At 45.8% G+C, this 12341-nt stretch overlaps 1 protein-coding gene across 1 annotated transcript in view; it reads right to left on the bottom strand.

The window, feature by feature from the left end:
• Positions 1 to 12341, bottom strand: part of ACOX2 (acyl-CoA oxidase 2) — a 243585-nt gene that overhangs the window by 50689 nt on the left and 180555 nt on the right. The window contains exon 11 of the mRNA XM_085624741.1: positions 2492 to 2597. Within this exon, the coding sequence (XP_085480867.1) occupies positions 2492 to 2597 (106 nt within the window). The remainder of the gene's footprint in view (positions 1 to 2491; positions 2598 to 12341) is intronic.

Raw genomic sequence — 12341 nt, 5'->3', positions numbered from 1 at the left:
GCCTGTTACCCATATTCCAAAAATTGTCTAAGGAATTGTCAGCATTGCTTGTTCAGGTGCTCTCCACTTTATAGTCCACTGGGGCCAATGATATGGGGGTGCATTCTCTCTGTGGATCTTATGTAAATAAAAATAAATCAGATGAAACAATTACCCCGAAAGCCACAGTATCCTCTCAAGTCTGAAATACAAGCCGGAATTGGACCGGTCATCGCTGATCAGACAAGCAAGGTGTTTTGGTGCCAATTGTTAGTGGGTGCAATACCCCTAAACTTCTAATCCAGAAGGCAGGAAAGACCTCTGTGTATAATGTGCTTTACTGCTATTTTGCATTAAATGTGTTCTACTTCTATGAGCTTTCCCGAGTGTCTAATTTTTGGTCACCATACTTTCTAGTCAGTAGTATTAGAGGAGAAAATGAATCTAACTCTCATTGTCACTGAAAGTAGCACAGCTGTCCTATAAAGTAACAATGTTACCTCTGGACTGAGCCTGCAGACGAAATGAGGACAAACTACCTTCCTAATTTAAACTCAGCCACAGTGGTTCTCTGGCTGCCAGCTAGTGAAACTTTGCAACCCTTCTGTTGGAGCCCTTTGTGTTTGGAGTTTGATAGTAATAAAAAGGATAACTTCTTTTTAGGTCTCACTGTCTGATGGCAGAAGACCTACTGTATCCAATATAAACTTGGGCTATGGGTCTCTCCCTTGCTCATGACTGGATGGCATTCCTGTCTATCTGAGTTCCCTGCTCCTCCTTTAATACCTTTAATACCTTTACTCCCTATTCTTGTGTTTGTCCTCCCACAGGAGTATTTCATTTTCACTGTGGTGTAATTGGATGAGTTATATCCTTCCTCTGCAGATGTCATGAGAAACTATTTTCTCTACTTCTCCCTTGTTCTATTTACTCCCCTCTCTTCCCACCCCTTTCACTTTTTATTTAAAAATTAGGTCCACCCCGGTCCTATCTCACTCTGTTTACTGCCAGCGACTAATTTAGCAGTGGTTGCTCATCTTTAAATGATTTTTCAACCATTCAAACATTGATGTCATGCAAGTGCATGTCCACAAGCATGACAGCCATCTAGGGTAAAATCAATGGCAAAGCCAGTAGGTCTCCTAATGGCTTTGCAAATGCTTGTTCATATTGCCATTCATCCTACACATTTATTGTTCATAACGATAGTAAAAATAGATATGTTATACCCAGATTAATTGTGTTGAATTTACAGAGCCAAGGAGGATAGAAGGCTCAGTAGGCCTTGTTGGGATTCAGACAGATTCAGACCTGCAGATGACAGATGTTGGTGGCCAGCACTGACTTACTGAGCAATCATAACCAACAAGTATCTGCGAGATAAGGAGAACTTTGTGTCAGAAGGACAGCAGAGGTTTAGCGTTGAAACTCAGAACTTGTCTGCTCAGAGCACATGTGTATCCTGGTGTAAAAGGAGCAAGAAATATTAGGGCACACACGCTTAGTGTAATGTTGGCCTTGCTCATGATCAAGACATTTAGTGTGGCTAACACTCTACACTTTTACCTAGTTTACTTGACTCAAACAATGCAAAAACATGAAGTGCAAAATTTCATCTAAACGGAACCTATGCCAAAGAACTGATCAGACCCGAAAGTTAATAGGACTTTGATATCCACTACTGGTCCTTTGGCTTTCTCTGAGAAAATTCAATTCTGCACAAACACTTTACCAGGAGCGCCTTCAAGCACCCCCTGCTGCTGTGAGCATCTGTTTGGCTCAGCCAGCCCCCATGACCTTCTGAAGACCTGAGCTCAGTAATTGCTGTAGTCAAAAGAACCAGCCAATTGAAGACACTGATTGCATCAGATGACCTGAAGCCCAGGTTTGACTACTGATGAGCACCTTTCACTACATGGAGAGGTTATGGGTCCTTTAACTCTTTTCCCCACAATTGCCAGGTGAACTTTTGATGTCTTTGATATTTTGTCAGATTCAGCTCAGACATTATCAATTCTGGAATGGTTTGAGGTTCTTGAAAAACCTTAGCTGGTTATTGCTAATTTAATCATATGCCACAAATGTCCTGTTTGTTTGTGGGATGCTTTACCCACAAAATGCTAGTTGTTTATGAAAGTCTTTTTCCCCTAGTAAAATATTTTGCAAATAATTTCAGTAAACAATTATTTGCCTTTAATTCCAAATATAGTCAGGCAGACCTTTTCTCTTCCAACAGAACACAATGAAAGAAATCACAATTTTCACTATATTTGAAGATTTTACAATACATTTTCACAAAAATGAAAATAAGCATTGTCCGCAATATCAAACACCTCAAGTGAACACGTTACCGCTTATCTCTGTTAACAATAACCGCCTGCTGAAAATCCTCTCCATGAGCTGAAAGAAGAAATATTAGCTTGCTAGCACTCTGCATGAGTCAAATATTCTAACAGATAACATAAGTAAGTAAAGCAAAATGCAACAAAGTAAATTCTAAGCGGGCACTAACCATGGAAGCCTGAACAAGTTGAACTGAAGTTCTGTTCCAGGCATCATAATGTTCAGCTCCAGAGTTCACTAAAGCCTGCAGCTGACTTGCTGCATTTTGTATGAGTCTAGAAGAGAAAACAAAACAGGATTTAAAACTCTTGCAGTTTTAAGAAGAATGCAGAACTGCAATGATTTATCTAATTGGCACTCCAGTACCTATAACCGTTGGTGAATTTTAACTTATCTGGAACAGAGCCTTTCTTTTTAGCTTTGGATTTGTTGTCACTTAACATCAATTATGCCAAATCTATTACCAGTGAAGGAATGAGAATGAAATAGAATTTTTCTTTGGTTCACTGCATCTTGCTTCAAAAGTCTGCTGTGAAATTAAAGGTGTGCATACAACGAATAAACCTCATTGAACCATATACATATTCTTGTTAAAGACAACTATGTTCCCTTTTAACTAAAGTGGACTTTGTTGTATACATTCACGTACCATTTTTAGGTCTAGCCATACTTGGTGTTAGCCGTTTCCCAGATTTCATGCCAGCACACATACAACATAACATACAGACAGGAGCCTAAGTCAGCCATTACCTTGTTTAGATGACCTACCTTCTGGCATTGGATTGCAGGGCTATTCTTTATAGTTTGGGACCATCCTACGTTATTTCACAGGTGTTTCAATTTTGCCCAGATGCACTAGTGGCTATCACACAGTTGTTCTGTTGCCTTGATTCTAGCTGCTGCCACTCCATAAGACACTACTAGCAGCAGTAATGAATGACAAGGTTTATGTTTTTTATTTTGGCAAACACTAAGTTGTTTCAAAACTAAATTAACTTTCTGCTTCTCTGAAAGTCGGAGCATTTCATTTCTGCTCATGCCTAGTGGCTTGTGTCTGCTGCCCCTAATGGGGACTCCTCTGTCTGCTGCCCCCAATGGGGACTCCTCTCCTTCTCACGTCCAGAAACTCTTCAGGTGTTGTTGCTCATACGAGCACTCAAACTTTAAAGTGCCCCTCAGCTGCATGCCCGTCCCCTCCCCGCCGCTCCCACTAAACTGCTCCTTACTAATTTAGAGTGCCGGCAACATGGCTATGCAATGTGATGAGGAGAGTTTACTTCATGAATAGCACTGGCGTGGTCGTTTTCCTTGGTTCTTCGACATATCCACTCAGTCCACCAAGACTGCTTGCTCAGATAAAGCCTTTGCTAATGGCGTTAGAGCTGACACAGACTTGAAACAACCGGGACTATCGTGCCCAGCTCCGTGAAGGTAGTTCAGCATTTCTTGTGTTTTGTATTTCAATTTTTTTGTACTTGATCAATTATGCACACACTAGGCTAACATAAGGGCAGCAATAGCTTATCAAAGAGACAAGCCTGTTTCTAAACAGCCCATCATTCACATTTTTGTAAATACCATCACAACTTGATGCCTGCCAATCTCCTGGCTGTCTGTCACCTGAAAAGAATATGCTTAGGCTTTTACTATTTTAGGTTTAAACCTATAATAACTGATAAAAACCTCAGCATAAGCAAAATAGTACTCATAAGTCTAAACATAAATGTACACTGTTAAAACACCTGCAAGACTACAAACTAAAATCTTAGTCAGTGAAAATAGAGTGAAATTTTGGGAGCAACTCTTGGGGAGAGAGATCACAGACGCGGAGTGGAGGGAATTGTGGCGGGACATACCCAGACATAACATATCGGTGAGCTTGAGGGAGGCCCACTACAAAACCATATTTGATTGATATCTGTACCCAACGAAATTGGCCAGGATTTTCCCGGGGACCTCTGCACTCTGTTGGCGAGGATGCGGCCTGCTGGGGGATTTTAGACATATCTGGTGGGACTGCCCCAGCATACGACCTTTTTGGGAGGAAATCCTAACGCAGATTAAAGACATCTTAGGCTTCACAACCCCCGGGGGGATCGAACACATGGTACTAGGACTGCGGGGTGAGGCTTGGGACGGAGTGTCCAGGGAAGACAAGGCAATATGGTGGCTCTGCGTGGGGGCGGCTAAGCTTACAGTGGCGGCGGCGTGGAAAAAACAAGGCGCTCCAGCACTATCTCTTTGGCACACCCGCCTGTGGCGCCTGCTTTCGGTGGAGCGCCTGGCATCGTTTTTCCGAGACGATCCCTCTGCCTTTGAAGAGTCTTGGGGAGCCCTACTGTCTTACCTGTCAAGGGGTCTACCTGCGGCAGTGTATCCGCCCACCTTGAGAGCTTTACGTCTCTTCCAGACCTGACAGGGGACGGGGGATGGGAGGGGAAGGGCTGCGCCGCAAAAATGATTGGGATTCTGGGGGGTCCCACTTCACTCCAGACTGGCATTTACCTGTTCGGACGCTTTGCAGATGCCACGGGGGGAGGGTGGGTTGGGGGTTTGGGGGGAAGGGTGGGATATCGGAGGGATTGGGGGTGATTCCCAGTGGCTGGACAAGGAGCTTCTGCACCACCTATGGAGCATCTTACGGACGCCTAAGGCCGGGGACACCCTGCAGTTAATAGTTCTTGTATGGTTGTAACTGTGAACTGATAATGATGATGTAAAAAAGTCAATAAAAAACTATTTACACAAAAATAGAGTGAAAAAGAATGTGCTCTTTTTTATATCACTCTGAAGGGGGCAACACAATGTGACTTTGTTACAGAATGCAGCAGCAAGAAAGATAGGCCTAAGATTAGTCTTCTTTCATTTTGCAGTTTAGGGATGTCACTAAAATGTTTTACCTTTTATTTCTTCCAGTTTTGTGGGCTTGAAGTAATGGTGCAGAATATAGAAGCATGTATTCAGTTCTGATCGAATTATTTAAAACTCTGCGGAGAATCGACGGAATATTAAAAAAAATATGGTCTTATGGCATTGTTTAGTACGGTCACTGATTAATGAAATGTCTGGCTCATAACAATCTTTATCAATATCTAATATTACATTTTCCCATAGACAAGAACAGGTAAAATCCTTTGATACTTTAGGCCCCTTTGCTCACAATTGAGTATTTACAGCAGGTCAACTGTCAAACACCCAGGCCGTAAGCATTCAAATCATAGATTAGTAACAGGTACCTGTGAGAAATTATAGAAGGGGATAGGAGCACACTGCCATCACGTCTCAGCGTCATTACCTCCAGGCATCTTGGTCGATGCTGCCGCTTAATTTTCCGAGGCATGATTCCACTCAGGGCAAGCTGGCGCTCCCAAGCTCGTCAGCTCAGGCGGCTCGAGGGAGCCTTTTTAAATGGTAGAAGGGGATAGGAGCACACTGCCATCACGTCTCAGCGTCATTACCTCCAGGCATCTTGGTCGATGCTGCCGCTTAATTTTCCGAGGCATGATTCCACTCAGGGCAAGCTGGCGCTCCCAAGCTCGTCAGCTCAGGCGGCTCGAGGGAGCCTTTTTAAATGGTAGAAGGGGATAGGAGCACACTGCCATCACGTCTCAGCGTCATTACCTCCAGGCATCTTGGTCGATGTAGTTCAAAGTTTTTCGCTCAGTACAAAGTTCAGATAATAATTGGCTAATGCCATGTTTTTTGTTGTGTTTTCCTAGACACGTGTTTCTGGATTTCTCCGTCATCAGTAGGGAAAGAGTTCGTAGGTTGCTGAACATGCTGCCGCTTAATTTTCTCAGGCATAATTCCACTCAGGGCAAGCAGGCGCTCCCAAGCTCGTCAGCTCAGGCGGCTCGAGGGAGCCTTTTTAAATGGTAGAAGGGGATAGGAGCACACTGCCATCATTGAGATCATTGGAGTCACTTCTGGTAGGGGGGGGGGATGAAGGGAGAAGGTCTAGTCTTCCTTCTCAGACAGCAGGGCAAGCCTTCTTCTGTAGTATTGACAGGTCCAGACTGAACTGAAGAGTTGGTCTGAGGGTCCAATATTGATACCTAGTGCCATCTCCGAAGTAGGAGAAACATCTAGACTGTCCCCTATATCCGGCGGGAGTGTGGGGGGAGAGAGAGAGAGCGAGTTATTTGAGGCAGCTCCTTTGAACTGCAAGTGTGGTAGGTGAGAGCCCCATACCTCCCATGCGATCAGGATGTCCCATCCCACCAACACCCATTCCTCCTTTGTAATACTGTCTGGGGGCGGAATACATAAAGGTCATCTGCCAACTACAACTAGTCATGTAACCGAGGATAGAGAAACAAAATGTTTAGGGCAAGAAAATGGCAACTTTCTAAAAGTGGCATTTTCAGAAATGTGACTTAAAATCTGACTCTACCACTGAAGAAGGTTTGAAATTACAATTCATTTAAGTGCAAACATGACATATCTACCTGTTACCAATTAAAAATAATCACTTACTAAATGTAATAAGGCAACTCAATGTTATCCTATGGGAGAGTAGATCCTTGCAGTAGTGAAAAATGAATTTAGCTGTTTTTCACAAGCTAGACATGTAAACCTTAAAAGTACATGTCCATTTTTAGGTCTCGCTGAGTCAGCGCGCATGCGATGCTTGGAGAGACATTTTGTATGTGAGTTTTTCAAAGTGCTGCTTGCTGGCCTAGCGCTTGCGTGCACGTGAGCGTGCACGCGCGCAGCCGCCATGCGCTAGGCCAGCCAGCAGCACTCAGGAACGCCTTTCTGCCTTACATACTGTTTCATCTTCACACCCAGACAGGGCCACAGGCGTGCTTGCGTGACATCTATTACAATTCATTATTTCAGCTTGGGCCGAGACGTCGAATGTGTTCATATCGACTGTTGATCTTCCTGTGGCAACTTGTACTGACACTGCCCCCTCAGATCGCACCCACCAACTACCGGCCCTCTGTCAACATGTGCTGGCACTACCTACTTATCTTCTTGCGGCAACTTGTACTGACACTGCCCCCTCAGGTCGCACCCACCAACTACTTGTGCTGACACTACCTACTTATCCTCTTGCGGCAACTTGTACTGACACTGCCCCCTCAGGTCGCACCCACCAACTACTTGTGCTGATACTACCTACTTATCCTCTTGCGGAAACTTGTACTGACACTGCCCCCACAGGTTGCATCCACCACATACATGCACAGTGTCTACTTGTGCTGACACTGCCTCGCACCAGACGTGCCTTCAAGGACACAGACTCATCTGTCTCTCTTCTAGCCATGTCAGGTTGTGGCGGATGTGACACTACCCACCCCTTTACCCCAGTGACATCACAAATCTAACCATTTTCACGCACATAAGCCGACCAGTTGCTTTCTGAAGGGCATGCACCGGAAACCTCAGAATGCAAACAGAGATTTTAAAGCCCTGTTCACTATTTTTCATACAGCTTACTTCTTGACTGCAGAGTCCAGTGGCGTGCCAGGAGAGCTAAATGGCATGACAGGCTAGCATTTGTTACCTCTGGCTACCCCCGATTGACGTGGATGCAGATAACGACTAAGGCTTTCGTGATAATGTTTTGTATTTTTCAAACAGAAAAAAACATTTAGCATGCATTAACATTGCTTGAACTGCGGTTGTTGAGCCTGCCCAGTGATGCGCATTGTACACACGGAGTGCAGAGCGCTTCATTAATTCACTGTGCGTGCTCCCAGCAGTCACCGCCAAGCAGAGAGGATACACAGCCTGCACAGGGGCCATAGCATGCATCTGTGGGCACAAGGACCGCTTCTTCAATGCTTCTGCACACCGCACAGCAGAGCACCGTTCCTTGCCATGCACGGGACGGGAAGCAATGCATGCAGAACTCACCACCGTAGATAGAGTGCACCGCACAGCAGAGCACCATACCTTGCCATGCACAGGACGGGAAGCACTACATGCATAACTCTCCCCAATAGACAGAATGAACCACACAGCAGAACACCACACCTTGCCATACACGGGACAGGAAACACTACATGCATTACCCAGCACAACAGATACAGAGTGCTTAAAATAGATTTTTATTATAACTTTTCAACATGTTGCACAGCACCCACGCTGCTCTACAACATAGCTTAAAGACACTGACAAAGCCAATAGCTCTGCCTAAACACTTACAAAACCCCAAAGGCGAGACCTATTGGCTATGCCAATGCTTGTTTTTTAATGCACTGCACCCTTCCCTATGGGTTGTTTAGGCCCTACACAAGGGGTGAGTTGGATGTATTTAATAGGAATGTTTAGGCCTGGTAAAAGATTTATTTTGCCAAGTTGAAGAGGCTGCAAAGGGAAGGCCTTAGACAAAGTGAAAACACAACATAAGAAAAATCCCACACCAATTTAGAAAAATAAGAGCAAACTAATAAATAAATCAAGACCAAAACATCAAAGAGCACCATAAAGCCCAAAGCACCACTCGGTCGGATACAGTATCCCTGTATACGACCGCGATAGCACAACCAGATAGTCAGAGCAGCGCAAAGAGTCCCGTTCACGGTGGGTGGCACGGATGGTAGTCATCATAACACGCAAATCCTGTTGTCATTGTGAACGGTTGGGCTGGAGCTTCGCGGAGGCACTCCACGCAAGCGGACAATGATGTAGAGCGAAGAGTTGGGTTTACGGAACTTTGCGTTCGCGGGCAGTGTGAGCGACAAGGTTTTGGCATCAACTGGCCCATTTGCGTTCAATGCAGCTCCACTGAGGCCAAACCAAGGGTCCAGGACCTGAGGGCCACCACTTGGGGGTCAGGGGCTTGCTCCAGCTGGATCTAGGTGCTATTTTAGGTGATTAGGAGCCTGTTATGCCCCTGTGGCTCTGAACAGGAGGCCAGCAGACTAGCCCTTGGAGTCACTCTGGGGGTTTGGGGTTCAACTGCAGGTCCAATTCCTCTGTCTCAGGCAGGAGGGTAGTATGGCAGCAGTCCAACAGGGCAACAGACCAGCAGAGTGGCAGTCCTTTCAGCAGCATAGCAGTCTTTCTTCCAGGCAGAGTCTCCAATATTCATACCTAGTGCCTCCTTTGAAGTGGGAGAAGCTTCTAGAGCTTTCACTGCGAAGTGCAGAGGTTTCCTGCCCCCAGTTTAACTACAGGGAATATACAGCCCTTTGTGTAAAGGCAGGACACAGCCTATTCTAGTTTTAATAGGGCTGCGCCCAGCTCCACCCTTTCCACGTGCCAGTGATGGCCCATCCAGGCACACCTAAGCCCTCTCTTGTGTGTGGCTGTCGAGGAGGGTTTCACAAAGCACAGCTGGACCCAGTGACAGGCTGCAGGCACTAAATGGCTAGGACAGGAAAATGCCAACTTTTTAAAAGGTGGCATTTTCAAATTTGGAATTAAAAATCCAACTTTACTATAAGAGAGGCGTTTTCATTATGATCCTGAGGTTGGGCTGGTTATTGAACTTCACATTGTTATTACGAGAGATGTACTTCTTATATTTTTCTGACTGGCAGTTTAACGAATTCTGTATGTCTATTGCTAGATATTGCCAAGCCTAACGTAAGATGATTGTTTTCATAAAATAACAATAAAATTAGTTTTAAAAAAATGAGGATTTTTTATTACAATTCCAAAGACATCAAACATGAACTGGTACCCTGTTCCCATTTGTACATAACTGCGTATTAAATATAATAAGGTAAGTACAATGTTATCCTTTGGAAGAAGTAGGCCTTGCAGTGGCGAAAGATGAATTTAAGGGTTTTTCACTACCAGGACATGTAAAACTAAAAAGTACAAGTCTAACTTTTTAAATACACTGCACCCTGCCTCCAGGGCTGTCCAGTGCCAACCCTAGGAGTATTAAAAAGTAAGTTTTGAGGGGGTGGCACCCATGGCGGCAGTGCTCTCGCCGCCGGAGCCCAACAATGCTGAACTTCTCCAAGCTATCCAGTCCTCAAGTGAGGACCTGGAGAGAGAGAGATGAGAGAGGTGCGCTCTGAGGTGTCCCTCTGGCGCCAGGACCTTGAAATGTGGCAGAGAGGTTCACTTCAACGGTGAATAGAATATCTGAACTGGAGCACTCAATGCAGACCCTGAAAAAAGATGTGGCAGTGGCCCGGGCCACGAATAAAGAAGAGGTGTGATGGCTCGAAGTTGCCGGAAACCGGGCCAGATGGAACAACCTCAGCTTGTTGGATTACCTGAGGGGGTAGAGGGCACAGACATGCAGCGGTTCCTGGATGCTTGGCTAAGGAACATTCTGCCAACAGACAAACTCTCTCCCTGCTTTGTAATCGAACGGGCCGAGCCCAGTAATAGCCCGCTTTTTGAACTTCCGGGACAGAGATACAATCCTTACGGAGTTGTGCAAACTAGGGGAGGTAGGCCATGATAATTTCAAAATTATGATTTTTCCAGACTACACAAGGGAAGTACAGCACCAGAGGCGCACATTTGATTCAGTGAAAGTGAAACTGAGATCCATGCAACTACAATATATGTTACTCTTCCTAGCCAAACTGAAGATCATCTACCAAGGAAAATCACTCTTTTACCAAAGTCCTGAGAAGGCATGGGAACTACTGGAAGAGACCCCAGCTGAAGCGGAGTGAACCCCAGAAGAATCCAGACAGGGAACTGGGGAGGTACTGCTCGCCTGTGTGCTGCGCCTCGGATCCGGCGGAGAGGATAACGCTTCCGGCAGCGAACTGACACTAACCCCCTGGAGGCAAAGAGACATGAGGTGAGAAGAGGAAGAGGGGGTCTCCTCCGACTCAGTTGGTGGGGATGCAGCGGCTTCCGAGAAAAGTAGATAGGTGGGACAAGAGGAGGGCTCTTTACCTAGGCTCACAGGGAACGAACACGAAACTGAATCTGAGGCCCTCTCCTCTGGTGGTCGCCTTAACAAATTTGGGGAAAGACCCTGATGCGTTCCCTTCAGATGCTATGGCTTCTGATTTAACAGCATTGGTTTAGTCAAGGGTGATACGATGAAACCAGGGCCCTGATTCACGCCCCGCGGAGGACGACACAGCAGCAACAGACAGATTCACTGTTCTGCTTTATTTTATTTCCTGGGCCACTGCTACCAGGGGTAGTTGGCCCTGACTGTGTGAGGGTTTGGGACTTTAACTGGTGGGTGGGTGGGGGCTACAGACCTCTCAGATCATCTGTAGAGTAGTAGTTGTTGTGTTAGGGGGATCTGCACTCTCAGGGGCCTTTGGGGGTAGGGTTTCTAGTTTGTAGGGTTCAGGGTAAGTTAGGTCACGACATGATAACACAGACACATCAGTTCACTAGACACCTCAACAAAGATGATATGTGCTTGCCGCCCACCAATGTACTGGGATAGGCACTGCCCCGTTTTCCTGGCCTGCTCCTGATGTAGACTCCATGGAACGTGAATGGGCAAGGTGATAAGATTAAGAGAGGTGTGGTAACTCAATACATCAAGCGTCAGAACCCAGATGTGATACTTTCACAGAAAACCCATCTCAAAGGCACAAGGTGTAAATTCCTGAGGAGAGGGGCATACATGACACTCGCACATGCAGGATACACCTCTGGATCAAGAGGAGTAGCCATCCTGATCAGGAAAAACCAACCATTCCGTATTTTAAAACAATGGACAGACCAACTGGGGAGATACGTGGGAGTGGGAGGGTTTTGAGGCAGGAGTGGCATTACACTTATGCACCCCTTGTCTGCAGCCCCCCCACCATGAAAAAGTTAGTCAAAATACTACTGGTAGCGAACTCTCACTCCATATTTTGGGAGGTGACTTTAACAATGTCATGCAGACCGAGTGCGATAGATCAGGTTCCTGTGGAACAAATAAACGTCCCACCCCGATTGCCCTTTTCGCTGCCACCTTGGACCTTTTGGACCTGTGGCAGCGTGCCAATTCTTCAGAACAGAAATACTCACACTTTTCGGGGGCCCATAGGGCTTTTTCTCGAATAGACTATATTTTTGCTCCCGCAGGTGAAGTGGATGTGGTCCGGCGGGCAGAATACCTGGCCAGGGGCCTGTTG

Source organism: Triturus cristatus, chromosome 9 (assembly GCF_964204655.1).
Source record: "Triturus cristatus chromosome 9, aTriCri1.1, whole genome shotgun sequence".
Lineage (NCBI taxonomy): Eukaryota > Metazoa > Chordata > Amphibia > Caudata > Salamandridae > Triturus > Triturus cristatus.
This window is presented reverse-complemented; position numbering and strand designations above follow the sequence as displayed.